The 23,906-nt window shown below is 58.8% G+C and overlaps 1 protein-coding gene across 8 annotated transcripts; it reads left to right on the forward strand.

The window, feature by feature from the left end:
* Window positions 1–746: 746 nt before the first annotated feature.
* On the forward strand, window positions 747–23,637 carry RAB3IL1 (RAB3A interacting protein like 1). 8 transcript variants are annotated; one of them, XM_033207439.1, is made up of 11 exons: window positions 747–997; window positions 12,723–12,975; window positions 13,338–13,433; window positions 13,529–13,606; window positions 14,312–14,530; window positions 15,454–15,597; window positions 16,097–16,225; window positions 16,321–16,433; window positions 18,449–18,548; window positions 21,559–21,625; window positions 22,575–23,637. In XM_033207439.1, the coding sequence occupies exons 1-11, from the start codon at window positions 846–848 to the stop codon at window positions 22,655–22,657; spliced, it is 1,434 nt and encodes a 477-aa protein (XP_033063330.1). In that variant the 5' UTR covers window positions 747–845; the 3' UTR covers window positions 22,658–23,637. The 8 variants fall into 8 exon arrangements, with proteins under 8 accessions (XP_033063330.1, XP_033063331.1, XP_033063332.1 ...); XM_033207440.1 differs by lacking the exon at window positions 747–997 and adding an exon at window positions 3,706–3,992; XM_033207434.1 differs by lacking the exon at window positions 747–997 and adding an exon at window positions 9,375–10,110 and having other exon boundaries at window positions 22,578–23,637.
* Window positions 23,638–23,906: the final 269 nt, after the last annotated feature.

Genomic DNA, 23,906 nt, shown 5'->3' on the forward strand with positions numbered 1-23,906 from the left:
TAAAAAAAAAAAAAAAAAAAAAAAAGACAAAACTAGGAATCTCAAATCTAAGAAAAAGAATTTAAAAAAATAATAAAAAAACAGTTTTGTTTGTTTGTTTGTTTGTTTTGTTTTTTGAGACGGAGTTTCGCTCTTGTTGCCTAGGCTGGAATGCAATGGTGAGATCTCGGCTCACCGCAACCTCCGCCTCCCAGGTTCAAGCAATTCTTCTGCCTCAGGCTCCCGAGTAGCTGGGATTACAGGCATGCGCCACCATACCTGGTTAATTTTGTATTTTTAGTAGAGACGGGGTTTCACCATGTTGGTCAGGCTGGTCTTGAACTGCTGACTTCAGGTGATCTGCCCGCCTCGGCCTCCCAAAGTGCTGGGATTACCGGCGTGAGTCTCCGTGCCCAGCCAATAACAGTTTTAAGGGGATATTCAGGCTTGTGGTCACAGGCAGGAGGGCCTATCTAGGGCTCCACAGCCAGCTATGACAGCTATGACAGGGTCAAGGCTGGACAGGCACTTTCCAACGCCCCAGCCTGTGTGGCAAGGGGACAAGCAGACCATGTGGGAGCCTGGCTGAAACAAGGGGCCTCGTCTTGAGGTGTCTCATCTCCCCTGGCCCAGAGCCCAGGAAGGAGGGCCCAGTGTCTTCTGCTGCCTGAGGAGCCACAGGAGTTAATAATTACCGGGTTGAAGGAGATAGCGGCTGTCCTGGGAGGTGGTGCCTCCCTCCCAGGCTGCTGCTCTGGGGAGATAGCAAAGGTTAGTGTGAGGCTCAGCCTAGTGGGGGGAAGAAGGCTCCTGCTACCTCCCTTCCCAGCACCCTCCAGAGGGACCCTCAGTCTGGCCTTCCAAGCATGGACTCTTCTGAGGAGCACACCAGGTGCCCCGCCCGAGGGACATGCCCCGTGTTCCTGGCCATGAGTGCAGGGACTGTCCGCTACGCCCCATTAGGCCTGTGCCCTGCACTTGAGGGGAACTTGAGAGAAGAGCCCTGGGGCACAGACAGGTGAGCTCAGGACCTGCGGCATGGAGGGGAGGGGAATCTTGGCAAGCTTCAGAGCAGCTGGTATGAGAAGCTGGGCTCAGAGAGTCCTAGGGAATGGCTCTGACTGTCTTGTCCAATTTGGTGGCTGTAGAGAGGTGGAGACTGAAGCTCAGATAGGGCAAGACACTCGTCCTGGGTCACACAGTGAGCTGAGGACAGACCTGTAAGTCCAAGATCAGGGCCTGGGTCATCCAGGCTGACTGTCTCCTACTCCTCAGCTGCCTTCAGCCAAGGGTCTGTGGTCAAGGCTGTCAGGCTTGGGATGTAGCAGGCAGAGGGGATAGAGGGAGGGAGGCTGAGGAGGGCAGTGGCTTGTGGGCAGAGGACACAACTTTTTTTTTTTTTTTTTTGACATGGAGTTTCGCTCTCGTTGCCCAGGCTGGAGTGCAATGACGCGATCTCGGCTCACAGCAACCTCTGCCTCCTGGGTTCAAGCGATTCTCCTGCCTCAGCCTCCTGAGCAGCTGGGATTACAGGCATGCACCACCACGCCCAGCTAATTTTGTATTTTTTAATAGAGACAGGGTTTCTCCATGTTGGTTAGGCTGGTCTCGAACTCCCGACCTCAGGTGATCCGCCTGCCCTGGCCTCCCAAAGTGCTGGGATTACAGACGTGAGCCACTGTGCCTGGCCTGGACACAACTTTTATTTCTCCCTTACCTACCACTGGCCAGTCACTGATAGCCTGTGCTCAGGAACTTCTTGCTGCCTGACTGCACACAGCTGCAGCTGCCAGTGAGCTTCTAGTTTCTGGATGGTCTTTTTGGAAAACTGGTGTAAGAGGACTCAGCCCCACTGCTCGTGGCTGTGTGATATCTGGCAAGTTCCTTAACTTCTCTGAGCCCATGCTTTTCGGCTGAGGAGCAAGTTCAGCTGAGCAGTAGGGTCCTCCCTACTGGGGGAGGCAGTGAGGCCTAGGAGTCCATGGTAGCAGGAAGCATGGATGACAGGCTATTTTTGGTTAGAAATTGAGTGTCAATGCTTTCCGAGTGGTGACCACACACTTGTCCTTCCAGACCTCGCTCAAGGGCCTCCCCAGTCCATCAGCTGTCCCAGGCTGAGGACTCTTCCTCCAGGGACACAGCCCTGAGCTGACGCCTCCTCCACCCCCTTTATCTCCCACTGGTCTGTGTTGCCATGACTTATCTCCTCCCGGTGCTTGTGAAGACTTGGAGGGCAAGGGCCCTGTGCTGGGTTCCTTTTGTGTCATTTTCTCCTCCTTCTCTAAATAGTGAACAAAACAAGGGCCAGGAAGACAACAGTTGCTCAAGACCTACTGATGAGGGATTCAAGCCAGCAAACACATGTGGACATCTGCTTTGGGTGGGCCAGACCCTGAGCTGGGGTGGGGGCGGGGTGAGGGAACACAGCTCCAAGAAAGAGAGAATCCCTGCCCTCTGGAAGCCATGGCCATGGAAACAACTGCCCTGCTGCGTGATGGCTATGGGACGCCTGGGCTGAATGATTCTAGAGAGTTGGAAGGGATGCTATGGAGAACTGCCTAGGTTGTTCACTGCACAAAGTGCTGGCCAAGGGAGCAAGCAAGGCATAGAATCCACCTCGCCTCCACTCTCCAGATTCCGTACCTTGGTGTGCACTATGCCCAGTGGGGAAAGAGCATTGTCTATTTGTACCCTGGACATGGAGGTCTTAGAGAATACCTCCCTCATCCTCCATCCTCCATCGTGGAGCCCCAGGAGGGCAGAGTCTATGTCTGTACAGTTTCCTTTTGGGTCACCAGCCCTTGCGTGGCCCATAGTCTGTGCTCAGATGGAGTGGCTGAATGTATGAATGAGTTGAATGAATGAATAAAATGTGTCCTCAAATGAAGATCTGACTAACTTGAGCCTGGGGCCTGAGTCAGTGGGCCTGGAGGGGTTCAGCACTAGGACCTCTGGTAGCACCTAGAAGGGGAAGTACCTCCCCCCAAGCTCCCAGTCCTCCCCCCGACAGGGAAGGTGGGAGCCATGGTTCCTGGTGGGAGAGAAGAGGGGTTCCGCTCTTACTGGTCCAGTCCCAGGCTGAAGTTGAGACCAATGATCAGGACTCAGAATGGGTGGGACAGAGGAACTGAGGGACAGGTAGACCAGTGGTCTGGGATTCAGGGAAGGGTTTCACGGAGGATGTGGAAGCAGACAGGTGTGTGTATGTGTGTGTGTTGGTGGGGGTGGGGTGGGGAATACTATCCAGAGGGCAGATGGTGGGTAAAGGCAGGGATGGGCACAGTGTGTTAAGAGGCAGGAGGCTGGGTGAGGAGAGTTGGACCAGAAGTGGAAACTACTTCGGGATAAAACTGGGAGAGTAGGACTCAGAAAACTTGTTTCGGGTTTGTCGCCTCCCCTTCCCAGCAGGCAGGATGTTGCACAGGGACAGGCACTAAGCAGATAGACTAGGGAAGGAGTGCCGGGTGAGGATCGGGGAGGGTGTCTGCTGGCCTTAAGTGACAATCTGTGTGAGAATCCAAGAGCTGAGAGCCCGGGAGCCATTGTAGGTTCTTGAGTAGGGGTGGCTCAAAGTGGGTGGTGCAGAGGGCGATTGGAGAGGAGGAGTCAGCTATGGTGTCTGAGCGCGGCGCGGGCCGCGGGATGTTGGGGTCCGGGCTCCTTCCCTGCGCCGCGGTCTCCGTGTCCCGGCGCGGCGGGCCGGGTGGGGCCGCGCTCTGGGAGCGCGCGCCCGATCCCAGCGTCGGGCCGGCGGAGGGGCGGGGCCGGGCACGTGTCCTCGGGCCGCCCCGCTCCGCCACGTGACCCGCCCAGGGCAGGGTCGGTGCTGGGCTGGGGACCGCGAACCCAGGCAACTGAGACCTACTGACCGGCCGTGGGCTGGGCTGACAGGCAGTGGGGCGGCTCGGCCCCGGGAGGAGTCGGCGGCGGGCGGGGACGCGGCGCGGGGAGGACGCGGCGGCGGCGCTGGGAACAGACGCCCGGGCGCCCCGAGGCGCCGGGATGTGGAGCGGGTAGGTCCGCGCGCGCTCGCGGTCCCGCGCCGGGTCTGGGCCGCGGCCGCCTCGCGGGACGGGATGATTGGGGGGGGGTCCCCGCCGGATCTGCGCCGCCACGCGGAGGTGCTGTGCGCCCTCGCCCTGCCTGCAGGCGAGCAGACTTGCAGCCGAGAGACTCCGGGGGAGGGGTCGGGAGTCTCTCTCGGGGTGCAGGATGCGAAAGGTGGGCAGCCGACCGTCCCGGGGTGACAGCGTCAACTCCTCCTAGATCATCAGGAGCGCAAGTGAGAAGAGTCGGGGTATGGGGAAGAGTGTGCACGACTCTGGGGCATGCACCTAGAAGAGAGACCCCCAGTCCACCCTGCCAACCCGTCCCTCAACCCCCTCGGCTGGATGAACTCTTGGAAAGCAGTGTAGCTGGGAAAGAGGGGCTGGGTCTCTGCCAGGGTGGCTCCCAAGTTGAGGGCAGAACCTCCTTGTGGGGCTCCCCAAGTACGGAGGCTCTCAGAGGTGTGGAGTGGGATCCCCCTGCAGCCTGGAGTGGGGTAGCACAGATTCCGGGTCCTGGATTAGTGGCCTCAGTGGCTATGTCTGTTCAGGCCACTGGTTCTCAGGGGCAGTGGCAGTTCCTGGCCCATCTGATGTGGCACCCCTGCCCTGTTATGTGCAGAAAGGCTGTGTTTTTGTCGAGTTGGGCAAACACTTCCCAATGGCCTGGAAAGATCAGGTCCTGGAGGAAATGTGACCCGAATGGGTGACAGGTTGTATTCCTGTGCCCCCTGGGTCAGATGAGTGGTCCCAGGAGAGAGCTACTGCCCAGCTACAGCTGGGGAGTGAGCAAAGCCCCCCCTCGAAAGGCAGGCAGGATCCACTTCACTCCATGGCACCTAGCAAAGGTTGAGCTGCTATGCTAGGGGAGAGATGGCCTTTCATCCCCAGCAGGGGTGCAGAAGAGAGTGGGCTCCTGGTAGGGGTGAGGTGTGGAGAGGCTTGGGACTTTTTTTTTTTTTTTTTTTTTTTGAGACGGGGGCTTTCTCTATCACCTAGGCTGGAGTGCAGTGGCGAGATCTCAGCTCACTGCAACCTCCGCAGCCCGAGTACAAGCAATTCACCTGTCTCAGCCTCCCGAGTAGCTGGGACTACAGGCGCACGCCACCACACCCGGCTAATTTTTATATTTTTAGTAGAGACAGGGTTTCATAATATTGATCGGGCTGGTCTCGAACTCCTGACCTCAGGTGATCCACCCGCCTCAGCCTCCCAAAGTGCTAGAATTACAGGCTTTCACCACCACGCCCTGCCCTAAGGCTTGAGACTCTTAAAGGGAGAGAGTTGAAGGCTACTAGTGTATTTGTTGGCATTGTGCTGGGAGGAAGGAGGCTGGCTTAGGAGAAAGTGCTTGACATGGGTTTGTGATACCTGGAGAGGTTAGGGCAGTCCTGCCTGGGGTGAATTGTGTTTGGGGAGTAGCTTCCTCTGCAGGAAGCCTGTGTCTTGTGCCGGGTGGACTCAGGCAACACAGCCACTGAGTTAGTTGCTGTGTGACCTTGAGAATGTGGACTTCCTTCTCTGGGCCTCTAGGTAAAATAAGTGGTTTCTGGGGGTGGGAATGATCTCAGGTCAGAGAATGTCCTTCCCTGGAGGCATCCAGGCCAAGGCCAGACACAGCTGAGAGGCACGAGTAGATGGATGGTTGCTTCGAGGAGAGTCAGAGAGCCTTAAATCCTGGGCAAGGACCCCTCCCCACCATCCCGCCCCCCCTGCCATATTCCCAGCACCACTCTGGATGAGCCAGCTGCCAGGCTGACCCCCACAGAATCCTCAGTGTGGCTCACTTCCTGCATGCACCCCTGCACCCCCGGGGCCTAGCTGGGTGCTGAGCTCGTATCATAATAGGTGCTTCATAAATGCAGATGGAAAGGATGGGGGGCAGTGAGGAGCTGGGGGCAGGGGTGAGGCAGAGCTTGGGGGTTACCCTGAGCTCTGTATTTCAATGGCCCCCTATTTGGGTGTGGAAACAGGAATTTAGAGTCAGGGGCCAAGCCGCCAGCCCCCACTGGGTGCTTGGTGTCCTAGGAGCTCACCCAGACTCCAGCAGCAGTTGGGAGGGGTCCTGTTCAGAGTCATGCTTGCCAGGTGACTGACCAAGCTGATGACAGCTCTGGCAGGTGTATATTGGGAACTGCTGATCCTAGAATAGGAGGAGCTGGGATTAAGAGTCGGTGACCTAGGCGGGGTCAGTGATGTTTCTGGGCTTGGTTTCCTCACCTGTGAAATGAACTGAGCTCTGTCTCTTGGTAGCTGTGCTTTGTTAATGGCCAGGTCCTGGTCATGGTCTCAGCCCTGGGCTGCTCTTCCGGGGTGGGCGGCAGTGGCTGGACTCTGCAGCAGTCTGGGTGAGTTCTCTTCCTTGAGACTCCTGAGCCTGGGCCCTGAACTCCAAACCCAGAGGCAGCTCCAGTCTGACTTTAGGTGCTCCCCAAACTGGGCTGCTCCCCTTCCAATTCCCCGCAGTTTCACACATTCATAGTTTTGGGTGCCAAGCCTGCTCCAAGGTGACGAGGTGAGGACAGCGTCTTGAGTACTTCTGTATCTAACACAGTGCTGGGCACTTGGGACTTGGCCAGTGGAAGCCAGCGTTTGAGTTCCCACATGACACTGTTGCAGCACCCCCCCCGGTCTCAGTTTCCCCAGAGACAGGGCTCATCATGCCTATGGCTAGAGCGGGCCAGGCATTGATGGGCGGCTCAGGAATGAGATGAGGCCACTCCAACCTCCCAGGGCTTGGGGAGCATGTTTATGCGGCAGGCAGAGCTGCAGGGGCCATCAACTGGCTGTGTGATCCTGAGCAAGTCACTTCCCTACCCTGGGCCTTGGCTAGTCTAAGGGCATGGATCTGTGAGCTCCTGCCTGTAAGGCCTAAGTCACAGGGGACTAGAGGCCATGAGACAGAGTCTGAAGTATGGCCCGAGGGCTCCAGGGTCAGACACGCAGTCCTTTTCGTTGGGAAGGGGTTGTATAACCCTCACTGTTGCTGCTCCCTGGAAGCCCTCCATGATCTAACTGCCTGCCCTACCCCTCAACAGATGGAGATCTTTCCTGCTGTTCCGTAATCAGGACCTGGGTGTCGGGGGCAGACATCCTCATTAGAATCCTGCTTGTCCTAGACCCTCCGAGGTCTGTACAGGATTTATGCCCAATAGGCCTTGGGAAATGAGGTAGCGGGAGGGAGATGCAAACCAAAATAGGATGTGGTAAGAAGGGGGCCGCCTGGTCGTGCAGATTGGATGAATCATGGCTGGTGGGGTGCCTGGCACATAATGGGTGCTCAGTATACACGCTAGCTGTTGGAGGTCTTCGGTGTCAATGCTTGGACTGAATGGGCAGGGTCGCCACAGGCAGATTTGAGGATGTATTGCGTGCCCAGCCCTGTAGCGGAAGAGTAGTAAGATGCGCCCCCTCCTAGGCCCTGTGCTGGCTCCCGTGGAGAGACAGGGCTGGATTCCCCTGCTGGGGCGGGGCTGGGCTGGGCTGGCCTGGCGGCCTGATTCCCCTGCTTTGGATGTTCTGGTCTGCTTCCCATCCCCCGCTGTTCCTGACCTTCTCTCCCCCTCCTCCATGGTCTCTACTAGGACCTGCTGTTGTGCCCTTCTGCCCACTCTGGTTCCCCCTTCCCCTGTGGCCCAGGCCCACTTTGGTTCCCACCTGTCTCTTTGTCCCCTCCTTGCCTTGAGCTCATTGGATCCTGGCCCAACTCAGTGAGACTCCTGACGATCTCTTTCATCCCCGGGTCCCGGACACTCTTCAGCTCCAGTGTCCAACACTCTGGTCTGTTCTTCCAGCTGGCTCTCAAGCTGTTGTCTCCTCTGATAGCCCGTCATCCAGGCTCAGGTTGCGGCTGCTTTCCCAAGCCAGTGCCACTCGACAGCGTCACCCCATCCTGCCTGTTCCCCCTTAGCTGCCTACGGGATGTGCCACTTCCCAAATGCCTCAGCCACCCTGTGGTTGGCTTTCCTGTCCCTGAAAGACCCCCTCCCAGTTCCTCATTCCCAGCATGGGTACCGCTGTTCTCAACTTTCACCTTTTCCTTAGTTTTGAATTATCTTAATTAATTACTGCTTTTTCCTGCCTCCTATCCAGCTGCTGGTCCTCCCACAATTCCCCCTTCCCATCTTTTGTTTCTGTGTGTCCCCTCTGCTGTCCCCTCCTAGCCCAGGTCCTGCCTGGCTGTACAGCCGTCTTGGGTGGCACCCCTAGTACTTGGGCGCTGTCTCAGACTTCCTCAAACCCCATCTGCCTCCTGCCTCACTTCTCCGAAACCGCCATTCATCCCCTTTCCTCTGGGTGACAGGCCACGTGATGTGCTATGCCTGTGCTCTGAGTTCAGTTCCCATCCTGCCGCTGTGTTTTCTGGCCATCCTTGCTGTGTTTTCTGGCCAGGTTACCATCCCTCTCTGAACCTCAGGGGCCTCATCTGGAAACCAGGTGGAGGAGCACATCTCCCTGCAATCGTCCCGAGCTTCCAGGCCACAACACCTGGGGAGTGGTGGGCTGACACGGATGTGGCCAAGCGCTTGGGAACCTGACATGATTGTGGGTTGGGGGCTGAAGACTTGGCCGCTCTTTAGGGGAGCTGAGCTTTGCTGGGCTTGCAGGCTGGCCTGAGAGCTAGCCCACCAACCCTTTCCTGGGACTCCCTCGGTCCCTGGATATGAGTCACATGGCTGTCAGCCTCCGTCCCCTCAGCCTCACTGCACAGGCAGAGCGTGAGTGTGAACAGGCCCCTGTGCCATGGCACCAGCCCCAGGAGCCAGGCCTTGGTCGGGGTTTCTGCAGCCTCCCTAGAGGCCTGGGCCCTGGCAGCACGCTGAGTGGTCCCAGTGCACCCTCCCAGCCCTCTACTTGGCCCAGTTTCAGAGCCACCCGTGCTGTCCCCTCCCCTGCTTAATGAATCCACTGTGCCCATGACCAACAGGGGTCTTTAGTTCCAGGAGATAACTGGACAGGGTCATCTTGGGCACTGGTTGAGGGATAGGCTGGTCTGGCCTCTGGCCAGGCCCTGGTGGCTCAGGGAGATACTGAGGGCCGCGGAGTCGAGGTCTCCTTCTTATTTTGTGGGTCGGGGCAAGAGCCCTGCTGGCCCTCCTAGGGTGGGCCTGGTGGGGTGAGGATTGTGGTTGCTGCGTTTTCTCTTAGTTGTGTGTTTCCTGGGGAAGTGACCCGTGGGGCCTTTCCTGTATGAACTGCCCGGGGGCCTCTCGGCGGTGGGAGCTGGCTCTGGGATGGGGGATGTTGGCTGCCCCATCTCCCTCTGACCTTGACTCCTACCCTCTGAGCAGGCCCCTTTCCAGAGGCATCTGTGGCTCATCTCAGATGCTGGGCTCTGTTTCCGCAGGGAACGGGGACTGAGGAGGTTTGTACAGAGAGCGGTGGACTGGGACTGAGGAGGGTAGGGACGTTGGGCAGCAGAACCCTAAGTGGTCCCTGCTTGTCCTAGGACTGAGTTCGCCACTGACTTGGGTGTTCACAGCCGGGTTTTCAGGCCTCTGGTCTGGGAGGCGGAAGTGTGTGTGAGATCGGAGATTCTGGCTTCGGCTGGACCTGAGGAGCCCAGGGTCCCTTCTTTGAAATTTCTGAGTCTCAGGAGTGGGCCTTGCAGCCCGGAAATGAGGGGGAGGAAGGTCTGCAGATTCCGGCTACCCTCCAAGGGCAGGTCAGGCCCTTCTTCCCCTCCTGCTCCTGCCACCTTTGGCGTTGGGGAGTTGGTGGCTACCGGGTGGTCCCACCGTTCCCATGTCCCACACTTCCTGCCATTAGGATTGGGCTTTGGGCTCTTCTACTGGGGGGGATGGGAAGGGTGTCACAGACTCTGTCTCAGACCTCCTGGACCACTGTTTCCTCTGGCTGCAAAATTGGGCCCTGTCCCCACTCCGTCCCACAAGGCAAAAGTGAGTGCCTGTTGGGAAAATGGAGAGGACAGCCAGCCACACCTCCAGCCCACGTGCTTGGGACCAGCAGGAGAGACAGTTAGTCTTTCACTGTGGCCAGAGGCCCAGACCACACTGGTGGATGAAGCTCGGCCCCCATGGGAGGGCCGGCAGCCTGCTTCTCCTCGGTCAGGGCGTAGGCAATGGTGAGTCTTCTGTCCTGTCCTGTGCTGTCGCCTCTTGCCCTTGGCCTGTAGTGAGCAGCCTCCAGCCCAGCTTGAGTGACTATGGCCATCCTGTCCCACCTGAGGACTTGGGCCGTGATGATGAAAGTTGGGACACATACCTATCTCTCCATCGACAGTGTCTATGCCACACAGGGCTCTCTCCTATACCCTTGTTTGGGGAAGTCTTGTTGGCAAGGGTCCCCAGGCCTCCAGTTTAAGCTGCGGGACCCAGAGGCCAGGTAGGCTTCGTGGGCGTCTCAGCCAAACATGGCTGTGGATTGAACATGATTCACCCGGCGCCAGGTTGGGACTGCTCTTAGAGCTCTTGATTCTTAGAGCCCCTCCTGCAGGATTTCAGCTCCTATCCCTCAGGTGTGGAAGCAGGTTCAGAGAATTTCAGTAGCATTCCCAGGGGCTCATGTGTACCCCAGGTCAGAGGCTGACGTGGACTCCAGGCTTGCCCCATCTGGCCTGTTCTCTCTGCCACAGTTCCCCCTGCCCAGGCCTTCCCTTCTGGAAAGGGGGTTTCTGGGCCTGCGCAGAGTCTGAGAAGCCAGTTCGGGCCAGAAGTGGGTCAGATTTCCCTACTGCAGCCAAAGAGGAGCCTCCGAGTCCCCCTGGGCCCAGCAGCCCTTCATCTTGAAGCAGATGTGCCAGTTCCGACACTCACTCTCCCTACCCACCTACCCTTCCCCTGCAGTGGGGAAGCTTTGGGCCTGGGCTGAAGACCTGGCCACCTGTCCCAGCACTGTCACTGACCAGCTGCATGACCCCCAGCAAGTGCCTTCACTCTGTGAGCCTCTGTCCCCTCATCTGCAGAATGGAATGATGCCACGAGTGCCGATCAGAGAGTTTTTTGTTTGTTTGTTTGTTTGTTTTGAGACAGTTTTGCTCTGTCGCCCAGGCTGGAGTGCAGTGGCACAATCTCGGCCCGGCTAATTTTTGTGTTTTTAGCAGAGACGGGGTTTCACCATGTTGGCCAGGCTGGTCTCGAACTCCTGACCTCAGGTGATCCACCTGCCTCAGCCTCCCAGAGTAATCCCTCCCAGGGATTACAGGCATGAGCCACTGCGCCTGGCGGCTGTTGAGAGAATTTTAAAGGAGACAGCGTGGTTAGGGAGCTGTGTAGAGTCTGGCAATGTGAGTCCCCAGGGCACAGACCCCAGCCCAGGGCACCACCATAGCTCTCAGGCTGCGGGGGACCGTTGCCAACAAGACTTTCCCAAACAAGAGTATTAGGAGAGAGCCCTGCCTGGCATAGACACTGTTGATGGAGTAATGGATATGTGTCCCCACCTTAATCCTCAAACCCACATCCCTGTCAGGCAGGACCCAGCCTGAGGAGCCTTGAGGCCACACTGGGCTGGATCCAGAGCGGAGGGCAGGTGGAGCCGGGCAGCTGGACAGATCTGTGTGAAGGGACTCATTGCTGGAAGTGGGCTCCTTGCTGGAGTCTCTGGGAACCCATTTTCTGTGTGTTAACCAAGGGAGAAACTGAGGCTCAGGGGCTGCTTGGTGACCTTCCCAAGGTCCTGAGGACAGGGAGGGGAGACTGGTCCACAGACTTGCCTCTCACTCCTCCCTCTGCCTCAGCTGTCCTGAGTCCCACTTTCTCCTTGGCCTTGCCTTCCCCCTCTGGTGCAGCCTCCCTGAGCCCCTCCCCCCAACTTCCCTCACTGATATCAGTGGCCTGCCCAGCCCCCCATCCCCAGCCCTGGCTGCTGCGGCTCAGAAGCTGCTGGCTCAGGAGCCTCCAGCTTTTGCTGAGTGAGCGAGTCCAGAGGTGCTGTCTTGGCACAAAACACCGCTGGCCGGGTCCTCGCCCTCCCTTCCCTCTCCAGGGTCCACTTTGGAGTGGGGAGTGTGGATAGAGGGGAGTGAGGCCTCACACCACCTTCAGGGTCTGCAGCTTCAGGGAAGGGAGGGTCCTGAGGCCCAGAGAAGTGAGTGTTTGCCTGAGGTCACAAGGCAGGCCAGGGGAGAGCTGGGACTGCTCCCCACCAAGTCCAGGGGGACAGGAAGTGGGTCTGTCTTGCCTAAGATGTTTGCAGAATCTTCCTGCCTCAGCCCTGCCTGCCCTGGCCTCATCCTTCCTCTCTGGTCCACCCTGAAAGGGGCAGAATTCGCATTAACTGTATCAGTGAAGGCAGCTCCCGCTTGAGTGCATCCGAGGTGCCAAGGTTTTACGCACACCTCCTCTGATCATTCGGTGGCCTTTGAGGTAGGGCCATTGGAATAGGCTTCACTTTATACAAGTGGGACTCACGCCTGATGCATTTACAGTCGTCCGTTAGACAAACACGCTGACCACCTGCTGTGTGCTCAACACCTAGCATGTGCCAAACACAGCCCTCAGCCCTGGGCTGGAGCGGGTGGTTGACAAAGAGGAATGAGCCTCTTGCCCCAGGAGACTTTGTGCTTGAACATTTGCCCTTGTAACAGCCCTGATGATAGCTGGTAGTGTCCCAGTTTTCAGATGGAAAGGCTGAGGCTCAAGTGGTAGGCACATTGCCACGGGGTGGTTTCTGGGCTCAGCTCTCCAGGCCTCAGGACCCCACCCTGAACCTGCGGATGCCCTTGTTTGTCTCCAGCCCACCCCAGCCAGACCAGGGCCTCCCGCCTCCCCTTGCAGCTGTTCCGGTCCCCTGGAAGAGCACGGACCCCTGCCAAGGCCACAGGGAGTCCCCAGGAGCCCTGGTGGAGACCTCTGCAGGGGAGGAGGCCCAAGGCCAGGAGGGCCCTGCAGCCACCCAGCTGGACGTGTTGCGCCTGCGCAGCTCTTCCATGGAGATCCGAGAGAAGGGCTCTGAGTTCCTGAAGGAGGAGCTGCACAGAGCGCAGAAGGTGGGTGCCTGTAGCAGGCTTGGGGGGCTTTGGTGGGAAGAAGTCAGCTTGGGAGAGCTGTGGGCTCTCATCAGATACCCAGAGATGTGCCCAAAGGAGAGGGATGTGCCCTCGCTGAGGCCAACTGCAGGCCAGGCCTGTGCTGGGCACACCGATGGTCACCTGTCTTGACTGCAAACCTGCCCTGAGCTCTGATGAACTGGCAGGCAGGATTTCAGCTTCATGCTGTGGCACCAGAAGAAGTAAGCTCTGGGCCCCACATAAAATGACCGGGGGATGGAGCCTGGTCAGGTGGGCCTGGTCCCTCCCATGCCAGGCCTGGGGATGTTGAGGGGCTCAAGTGCTTACATCTTTTCCTCCAGGAGCTAAAGCTAAAGGACGAAGAATGTGAGCGGCTCTCCAAGGTGCGGGAGCAGCTAGAACAGGAGCTGGAGGAGCTGACGGCCAGCCTGTTCGAGGTACACGGGCTGAGCAGCAGAAACAACTTGGGGAATGGGTCACCTGGGCGTCCATCAGCTCTTCGCCACTCATGCAGGGACTGCCTTCTTCCTAGGAAGCTCACAAGATGGTTCGAGAAGCCAACATGAAGCAGGCGGCATCAGAAAAGCAGCTGAAGGAGGCTGGGGGCAAGGTGAGGCCCGTCCCCGCCTGCCCAGGCCAGCCCAGGCACCCGCCCTGCCTCCCGGCTCGGCGAGCAGTGAGCTTCGCTGCCTGAGTGGACGCTCGCCTGGCCCAGTGGGGCCAGCAGGAATGGGTGAACCCAGGCCCAGGGAGGGAAGGGAAGGGTGGGGGTCTGAGATCACAGGGCCCAGTGCCCCGGGACTCCATCAGTGATTCTGCTGCACAGCAGAGCCTTTTCTGGGGTTGTGCTGGGGCTGGGAGGACCCTGTGATTCTTGTACCTTCTTCCCTCTCCTCCCAGTCCCACTTCGCAAAGCAGAAACCTCACTCAGTGTGGCTGTCTGAGCCTGGCAAGTTGCTTCCTCTCTCCAAGCCTGGTTGCCCATCTGCAAAATGTGAGGCCTGGGCCTTTCCTGGCTCCTGGGGGCCCCCAGAACTCTCATGGGAGGCCTAGCCAGCTCCCAGACACTTGTTCCTAACAGAATCCTGCTCACAGCATGACCTTGGGCAGACCATGTTGCCTCTGTGAGCCTCAGTTTCCCTATGTGTAAAATGAGTGTCTGGGTCTCTGCCTCGAAGGCTGTTCTGAGGGCGTCAGGTGGGACTAGGTGCTCATCGCTGCAGGGGTGCATTGTCCTGAGTTGGGCTGATAGGCGGTGGCAGCCAGGATGGCATCCAGCCTGGGTGAGGGTTGACAGCCATCCCATCCCATGCAGATCGACATGCTGCAGGCAGAGGTGACAGCCTTGAAGACGCTGGTCATCACGTCCACACCAGCCTCTCCCAACCGCGAGCTTCACCCCCAGCTGCTGAGCCCCACCAAGGCTGGGCCCCGAAAGGGCCACTTTCGCCACAAGAGCACCAGCAGCACCCTCTGCCCCGCCGTGTGTCCCGCTGCGGGACACACCCTCACCCCAGACAGAGAGGGCAAGGAGGTGAGGGCGGGAGGCGGGCTCTGGGCACGGGGAAGGGTGGCAGGGCCTGTGGTAGGCAGGGCCAGAGCCCAGTGAGGGCCAGCCTGCCCCATGCTGTATGACCTGGAGCCTGTCCTGCACCTCTCTGGGATGTGAGGGCTGGGCAGGTCCTTTCTCTCCAACCTCCTGTGGTCCGAGGCACTTGGCCTGCAGCCTCCAGGGTGCACCATCTGGGGACCTGAGGCCCCCTCCCTGCCCCGCTGACTCTAAGCAGTAGGTGGTGGCCTCGCACCTGAGCCTGGCTTTGGCCCTGAGGATCTGGGGCTTCCACTGAGACACACATTTCCTTGGCCTTAAGAGACCAAGCAGCAGCCACTGGGCCTCAGGGGAGAGGCTGCCTGAACCCTGTGTGGCCACAGCCTTGAGCCCCAGGACCACCTGGTTACAGCCCTGTGCTCAGGGAGTTCCTGGCGCCCTCTGACTGTGGGGCTGAGACAAGCGTGGCCTTTGGAGGGTGTCTCTGTCCCACTTCAGCTGGCCACACTGGTTGCTGGGTCCAGGCTGGGCTGGACTCATGGTCATGGTCCGTAGGCAAATGCGGCCACCTGTCAGCACCTCAGCTTCCTCACCTGATAAATGGGGCCTCTTGGGGCTGCTGGAGGAACCAAAAAGACAGGGACGTCAAGAGCTGAGTTCAGGGCTGCACTCAGAGGGCTGTGGTGCCTTCAGCTTCCTGGGTCCCTGGCGCCAGCCCACTCGACTCCATCCTGGCTTCCACCTCTGTCTCCAGGGCCTCCAGGGAAGCCGAGCAGGCCCTCATCCACCTCCTGAGCTCTGAGCTTCTGAATGTACATTAACTTCTCCCCTTCCTCCTGTTCTGTCTCTGTGTACCTGTCTACCTGTCTGCCTGTATGTCCGTCCGTCTATCTGTCCATCCGGCCCAGCCCGGGCTGGCCCCGCTGCTCTCCCTGCTCCTCTGCGTGGTCCCCAGCAAGGCGGTTCACCTCACCTACGAGCCGGCCTGGCAGCTCCTTCCTGGGGAGCCCCCAGCCCCCGCCTCCACTCCCTCTCCCTCCTTTTCCCGACAGGTAAATGACCCCAGAGAAGGGCCTCCCACTTTGCCCCCTCCCAGCCTCCCTCCCTCTGCATGCGGCCTGGGGTAGGCCAGCAGTCGCCTCCGAGGCGTGGGCCCAGGGCAGCCTGTGTGTGTCCCCTCCTGTGTGCACGTGCCTGTGTACCTGCTGGTACCTGTAGCCTCCTGCCAGTTGCTCTTTGACTTTTCCTCCTCAAGGAGGCAGTGACGGTCTTCAGGACAAAACCCTGCACCCCACTCTAAAATCCTATTGCACCAAGAAATTGAACGCCGACCTGGAAACAAAACTTCTAGTTCTAAATTCTTTGGTGCAAAGGGCAGAAGGGAGTTCTGCTGCCGCTGGACTTGGCTTCCCTGCACGTCTGCTGGGGATTGACCTGCTGGCTTGCTGGGACTGCCCCACATCCTCCCTCGCTCCCCTTCAGCTCAGCCTGCATCTTCTGTGCTGGCCCTAGTCCCCTGACTGCCCCTACCCCGCTTGCCCTCCCCCACAGGTGGACACAATCCTGTTTGCAGAGTTCCAGGCCTGGAGGGAAGCCCCCACCCTGGACAAGACCTGCCCCTTCCTGGAAAGGGTGCACCGCGAGGACGTGGGCCCCTGCCTGGACTTCACCATGCAGGAGGTGAGGCATGGCAGAGGCGGGGACAGCTGGGGGACCCGCCCCTCCACCAGGGCCCAGCCCCTTACCACCCTGCCTGCCACCCTGGTCTGCCGCAGCTCTCAACGCTGGTACGGGCCGCCGTGGAGGACAATACGCTCACCATTGAGCCGGTGGCTTCGCAGACGCTGCCTGCAGTGAAGGTGGCCGAGGTTGAGTGCAGCAGCACCAAGTAAGCTGAGAGTCTTAGCTCCTTCCTGCCCAGGCAGGAAAGCTCCGCCAAGCTGTGCGCTCGGTGCGCCGAGGGGCGGTCAGGATGCAGCAGCGCCAATGGGACAGGGACAGTTGCTGCCCCCGCAGGGCAAGAAGGCAGTTTGGCAGGTTTCCTGTGACCCTGCAGGCTCTCCAGAGAGGCCGGGAGCTGGGGTCTGCCTCTTCCTGACTGGCCTGCCCTGTGCCCTCCCCTTCTTCTTGAACCATGATTGTCAGTTGCTGGCTCTGCCCCTGCCAATAAATAATGCAGTAGCCCTGGCATTTGTCCTCCAGCTACTCACCTGGCATTGAGCAGGGGAGCAGCGGAACAAAATAGCCAGGGGGAGCAAGGGGCAGAAATTGGGGAGGATTTCACCTTGGCAGCCAAGAGCTGGCTGGGGATGGCTGGTGCCCTGGTGGGAGGCTCATCATGGAGAGGGAGCATGTGAGCCAGGTTTTGAAGGATTAATAGAAGTTTGCCAAGCAGGGAAGGGCATTTCTGGCAGAGGGAACAGAATGTACAAAGGTATGAGAAGCTGGGGTATTAACAGAAGCACCACTGGGGCATCTGGCTAAGCAGTGGGGGGACAGGGAATTGGGGTGGAGGCTGCAGAGGTTGTTGGAGCCAGAGTGTAAAGAGCCTTCACAGGTTTGGGCTTTAACCCACCAGCCAGTGCGGCAAAAGTCATCAATAGGCCTGGTGCAGTGGCTCACGCCTGCACTCTGGGAGGTTGAGGCAGGTGGATCACCTGAGGTCAGGAGTTCGAGACCAGCCTGGCCAACATGGAGAAAATCCCATCTCTACTAAAAATACAAAAGATAGCCAGGTGTGGTGGCACACGGCTGTAATCTCAGCTACTCTGGAAGCTGAGTGAGAAGAATTGCTTGAGCCTGGGAGATGGAGGTTGCAGTGAGCTGAGATCGCACCACTGCATTCCAGTCTGGGTGATAGAGTGAGACCCTGCCTCAAAAAAAAAAAAAAAAAAAAAAGAAAGAAAAAGAAAAAATGTCATCAATAGCTGCCACCTGAAAAGAGGCTCTCCGGTCCATCAGAGTCCCAGTGAACCAGGAGGCAACAAATGCTCTGATAAGTCCTGCAGCCAAGGAGCTTTTTAAACCTACTTTTATTTGGGATTCTCCCTATTTCTTGGAATTAGGAAAGCAAGAGGGAAGGATGATGGGTTAGACGTGGGTTTTTGGAGGAGCCCCTGGCTCTGATGTGGAGAAGAAAGAGAGCAATGAGGCAGAGAGTTGACCAGAAGGAGCCGAGGGGATGCAGGCCAAAAGCCCTGCTGCTGTGCCCTGACCTGGGGACTTGGTGACCAAGCGGAGGGTGAGGAAGAGATAGCTGAGCAGATCATGGCCAGTGAAGAGCAGATTTGGGGAGTGGGGCCCAGATGGGGGTTGCTCAGGGCCCACAGAGACCCTGCGTGTGGGTGGCTGAAGATGCTGAGCGAGGTCAGGCATGACTAGGGGGAGGAGAGAAGAGGGTACGGGAGAAGGCTCTTAGACGGGGTTGGTTGGCACACGGCTGAGAACCATGGGGGTTAATGGGGTCAGAATGCCTGGATGGATAAAGCAGGGGAGCCGCTGAGTGTTGGGAAGGGGGAGGCAGCCAGATCTCAACTCTGACCTAGCTGGGGGAGGAGTGCCTGGTCTGAGTCCCCAGAAGTGGAGGGAGAGGCATTTGCAGAGCCTGCAGAGGGTGGGAGTCTGTACACCTGGTATGAGATTAACCAAATTCTCTTGCCCAGTAGGGGCAAAACAAGGGTTCTAGGGGTAGAGCTCAGCTTAGTTCGAGGACTGTCTCGGGGACAGCTGGGGCCAGCTCCCTTCTCTGCCTGGCTCTGGGCTCCTTTGGAAGCCTGGGTGGGGGAAGGGAGGCCTGCCCCTCCCCATGCATCCACTTGGCTGCTGCATCTTCCCTGCATGCAGGAGTGGGGGGAGGGGGACAAACCCCAACCAGCCCTCATGACCCATTTTGCTTTCCCCCAGCACATGTGCCCTGAGCGGACTGACCCGCACCTGCCGCCACCGAATCCGGCTCGGAGACTCCGAAAGCCATTACTACATCTCGCCATCTTCCCGGGCCAGGGTGAGTCAGCCTTGGCTCCTTTGGGGCCACCTGGGTGCTGGGACTCTGGGCCCTGGGCCTGGGAGTTATGAATAGCACTACACCTTGATTTACTTATTTTTATTGATTTATTTTTTTGAGACGGAGTCTTACTCTCTCACCCAGGCTGGAGTGCAGTGGCACAATCTCGGCTCACTGCAACGTCTGCCTCCCAGGTTAAGCAATTCTCCTGCCTCAGCCTCCCAAATAGCTGGGATTACAGGCATACACCACCACACCCAGCTAATTTTGTATTTTTAGTAGAGACAGGGTTTCACCATGTTGGCCAGACTGATCTTGAACTCCTGACCTCAGGTGATTTGCCTGCCTCGGCCTCGCAAAGTGCTGGGATTACAGGTGTGAGCCACCACACCCAGCCTTACATCTTGATTTACAGAGCAGGGTACAGGCTCAGAGAGGCACAGAGACTGACTCGGGCCACACAGCCAAGCGAAGGGCAGTGGTTTGATTGCACGCAGTTCCCCATGTCGGGAGTCTAAGCGCTACTTACTGGATTCTCTGCTCAGGGACTTGCAAGGTCGCAGTAAGCTGTCAGGGGACTGTGTTCCTTTCTGGAAGTCAGGGTCCTCCTCGAAACTCATACTGTTGGCAGCATTCAGTTCCTTGTGTTTGAAGGACTGAGGTCCCTGTTTTCTTGCTGCCTGCTGGCAGGGGACACCCTCAGCTTCTAGAGGACACCCGCAGTCCCCTGCCATAGGGCCTTGTCACACAGGGCAGCTGACTTCAGAGCCATTGGGAGGGCCACTCTCCAGTCGGCTCAGACGCAGCCTTATGTATGGAAGGTGGTCATGGGATGACATCGCCCCCCTCTGTCATTCAGTGTCACCTAAGCCAGGAGCGATGCTAGAGTTCCGGCTGAGTGCAGGGCTCCTGATACCCAGACTCAGGTGCTGGCCAAGGCTTTGGAGAAGGTTCAGAGGTGCATCTGGTGCACCAGCCTTATGTCGGCCGTGAGTGGCAAGGGGCCTCTGGGAATCCCAGCTCCCACCCTCCCCTGCCGAGTGACCCAGACCAGGACACGGGTTCTCACCGAGCTGGGGATTGAGGACAGGGATTCCTCTTTCTCTGTCCCCCTGTTGACTCTTAAGAGCATTGAGGGGAACGAAAGAACATGCTTGGAAACACATGTTTCCAGTGACACAGTTCGAGGAACCATCTCAGGCCTGCTAGAGGCTCCTCGCGGGGGAGCAGGTCTAAAGGGGACAAACGGTCCCTTTGCTGGCAGCAGACTGTACTGTCCTTGCCAGGCTCCACAAGGCCTCTGAGCGTGAGTCCTCCCAGCGGTGTGCTGAGCACCCATTTACTGAAAGGGAGGCTGAGCCTCGGCAAAGGAAAGGGGTATGCTCAGGGCCACATGGCCGAGACCTGGGATCCTGGCTCTGAGTCCACTGCAGCCCCTACCCTGTGGATTTCTGCCCACTGAGCCTTGTTCAGTGGCCACATGTCTCCATCACTCCTTTCCAGGCCCAACCAGGGCTCAACAGCAGGCCACACGAAAGATATTCCCATGCTCAACAGAATCACCTCTAGCACTTTAAGTCCCTGGCCTGGGTGTCCTGCTGCACTGGGTGAAGCTGGGGGCGGGAAATGAGGTGAGGAAGGTCTGAAGTTTTAGGATGTGGTCCCTGCCCTGAAAGACCAAGACGTGTGGGGTCTACAGGGAGAAGTGTTTACTCCCCAGCACACTCCTTGGAGAGAGAAAGCCACCCTCCCTCCTACTCCCCGCTCATGAGCCTCTGTGGGCATCCACTGTCCCTGCTCCTGTCCTGAGCTCTGCCCTGCCCAACCCTCCTGCCGCAGCCTCTCCTCAACCCTCCCTGTGCAGCGCTGTCCCTGCCACAACAGGCTGATCCCCCGACCTCGCCCCGCTCTCTCGCACCTCCCTATCTTTGCCAGGCCACCACCGTCCTGCTCCTCCCCAAAGCTTCTCCACTCCCCGGGCTGTGGGTGCCCCTCTCACTCGACGTCCCTCCCCGGGAGTGTTGGACATTCAGTAGGGGCTGTTGTGGGCAGGCACAGCTGCCAGCTACCTTCCACCCTGTCTTAGGCTGGGTTCCATAGAGGCAGAGCCTCACCAGGAGATTGTGTGCAGCTCTCAGGAGAATGAGAGAAGGGACGGGGGAGTCCAGCCAGGACATGGCCTCAGCTGCAGCCCAGCTTCAGCCCCATCCACCGGGCTCTTAGCAGAGTTGGTTCCACCCTGAGGCAAGGGGACTGGCCTTTCTATCTCCACACAAGTCAGTCATCGACTGAGGTCTACAGGAGGTAGAGGTACAGAGGGGGGCACCTCTGAGCCATTAGTGCCCCCACTCTCAGCAGCTGGGAGATGGGGCCCAGGCCTGGGAAGGGGCCCTGGGCCAGGCACCAACTCCATGTACCCTCTCCATGGTATGAATCCTCATAGCAGTGTCTGAGCCAACACAGGGTGCCCAGGGCCTGGCATGGAGCAGGCCTGAGGCTCCAAGGGCCCCGGGCAGCCCAGGTGAGCAGCTTCTGACCCCCTTTCCTTTCCCAGTGTTATGAGTAGCACTGGACGGAGGCCTGGCTGGCCCAGACCTCCAGCATCTGGAGCAAGCCGGCCTGTGAGAAGGGTGAGCGTAGACTCCGGGACAGGCTGCCCGGTTCATCTCGCAGCTCTGCTGCACGCTGGTTCATTAGCTCCGCCATCTCTGTGATGGATGTCAGCAGCCTCCCCCAGGTGGTTCCGCATTCCCCTATGTAAAATGGAATAATAAGCACGTCTGCTTCATTCGCTGCAGGCGCTTGATGAAATGGTTGCTGCTATTGTTATTATAACAGTGCTAGTCATGCTGTTGTTGATGACTACTTGAAAGCCCAGTCCCAGCTGAGTCAGAGAGCACTGCCTGGCTTTGCGGGGACCTGGGGCCTCCTGCTCTGGGCTCAGATCCGCCTGTCAGGGGACCCCGAGCGTGGGGCTGGCAGGTCACACCGTCCCTGCCTCTGCCCACAGATCACCGCAGTGTGCAACTTCTTCACCTACATCCGCTACATCCAGCAAGGCCTGGTGCGGCAGGACGGTGAGCGCCCCCTGGTGGCCGGTGCAGGGATGGCACACGGGAGTGGGGCTAGGTGGGGAAGAGGCCTCTGGGCCCAGCTGCCCCCTAGTGGAGGCAAGACTCAGCTAGGAGGCTGGGGAGCGGGGAGGGCTGTGGGTTAGTAAAGGGTTCACACCATCCTCCTGGGTGCTGAGCTGTGTACCCGAGTCCGTCTGGTTGGTCTTTCTTCCGCCACCAAACCTCTCCCGGTCCTGCACAAGGGGGCCACCCCTGTGAATCTCTCCCTGGCCCTGGTGTGGCCGTCTCCTCCTGGTCACCTGAACACAGGCTCGCCCGCCTCCAGCCTTTGCTCCCACTCTACTCCACGCTTGACAGGGCCTCCCTCCACCCCCTTCCCCCATAGCCCATTCTGTAAGGCCTGGCTCCCTGCTCCTCCGCCAACCTTTGCTCCCTGCTGAGTCTTCTCCTGAACCAGTCTGGCCCGACCCTCTGAGTAAGGAGCCGTCTTCTCTCCATCCTGGGGGTCAAGTCCCCTTGGAGGCCAAGGCACGCTGGGTGTTGACGCCTGTTAGGTCCCGGGATGGCCACTGTGGTCCCCCCTTCACTGCGCAGGGTCCTTGTGAGAGGGTCCCAGGGAGGCATCTGTGTCTGTCTAATGTAGTTCCCAGGTCTGGACCACCACCGTTGCATGTGACAGCGTGTGCCTGCGCGTCTGCATCGGGCTGTGGGGGTGGCTGTCAGTGTGGTGCAGACAGGTCCCTCGAGTGTGGTCGGCACTCAGCAGTTTCCAAGGCTCAAGAGTGGAGCCTCAGCGAGATCCAGCCACTCGCTGAGGTCATCTGTTTTGGAGGCTGGGGACCCTAGGGTGCTGTGCCAGCTGCCCTGTTCAAAGCCACAGGAGGGGACCTGGCCATCTGCCCTAGGTGACCCTGAGCTGTCCCTGACCTGTTCACCCTCTCTCTGCCTGCAGCAGAGCCCATGTTCTGGGAGATCATGAGGCTACGGAAGGAGATGTCACTGGCCAAGCTCGGCTTCTTCCCCCAGGAGGCTTAGGGCACAGCCCAGGCCTGAAGGGGAGCTCTGAGACAGAGCACACACCCACCCCAGAACAAGCCGACACACAGGGAGACGGGCCTGGAGCCAGCCCTGAGCCAGAGGCAGAACGGATGGACAGACAGGCCATGGAGGCAGCACTGAGCCAGCACCACATGTCCATCCTGGGACAGACAGAGGGACAGATGGGCCTGGACTTCACAGCAAGACCCCTCTCTCTTCCCCACTGGGTTCTGCCACCACCAGAAGGATTTCAAGAAAGCACCAAAGACCAAGGAGCTCGGATCCATACTCAGGGGGCCTCAGCCCTTGGGAGGGGACATCTGAGGCAGCCAGCGCCCCCTCCCCATTCCCCAGAACCGCCTGCAGGTGCCTTGTTGCCGGCATGTCTTCAGAAAGGGACTGTTCGGGGTGGCTGGATCTCCAGGGTACCCCCCGTCCCAGCTGCCAAGCCCTGGGCCAGCGGCACCCCCTTGTGGCCATCCCATGCCTTGTTCCTGGTGGCCTCCCTATTGGACTGCTAGGAGGGGCTGGCAGGGCCTCGGTAGCACAGAACTGCCCCAAAGCCTTGTTAAGATGAGTCAGGGCCCCCCCTTTCCTTTCCCCCTTCCTCCCTCCCCCTTCATAAAGGCCTCCCTTGTCACCTTCCCTCCCACCCCATCTCAGCCCTGTGCTCCTGGAGGCCCTGCTCCCAAAACTGCTGGAAGGATTGGGGCAGTTTCTCCCACAGTAGAACACAGACAGGGCTTCAGATCACCCACGCCTGTTTTCAGCTGTGGGTGGCCATGCAGACACGCACCCTGGCATGTGAGGCCTGGGTGGGCAGGCAGGACCTGGGCCCTCCCACCCATCAGAGCCCACTCGGGACCAGGGTTCAGGGCGCCCACCTGGACACATCCCTCACCACGTCCGGATTTCCTTCTTTGGATGGAATGTAACGCGATCTCTGTTTAATAAAGGAAGGCTTTGTTGGTACAGGCTGGGTGGCCACGCGCCCTCACTCCTGCACCCCGGGGCTCTGGCCAAGGCTTGGGCATCTGAAGGAATGAAACCAAATCCTTTCCCTGCCCACCCTCGTGCTTGGGATTAAACCCAAATCCTGAAGCCACTTCACGTCTGCCATCACCACTTACTTGCTGTGGGGAGGACTATTTGAGTCCTCCCTTAGTATTCAGAGGGCTGTGGGTTACTGGGGGATGAACCAGGCCTCCCTCTCCTCGTGGCTGGTGGCCTGCTGTCGGGAAGAATG

The sequence above is a fragment of the Trachypithecus francoisi genome, unplaced genomic scaffold (assembly GCF_009764315.1).
Source record: "Trachypithecus francoisi isolate TF-2019V2 unplaced genomic scaffold, Tfra_2.0 Lachesis_group8, whole genome shotgun sequence".
NCBI classification, from domain to species: Eukaryota; Metazoa; Chordata; class Mammalia; order Primates; family Cercopithecidae; genus Trachypithecus; species Trachypithecus francoisi.

Excerpts from the sequence above, each read along its gene's own strand:
- RAB3IL1 (XM_033207433.1), top strand. The coding sequence starts at position 9,644 with ATGAGGGGGAGGAAGGTCTGCAGATTCCGGCTACCCTCCAAGGGCAGG. Across the intron at positions 15,598-16,096 it reads CTCCCTCCTTTTCCCGACAG|GTGGACACAATCCTGTTTGC; the intron begins GTAAATGACCCC and ends CCTCCCCCACAG. Across the intron at positions 18,549-21,558 it reads CGCCATCTTCCCGGGCCAGG|ATCACCGCAGTGTGCAACTT; the intron begins GTGAGTCAGCCT and ends CTCTGCCCACAG.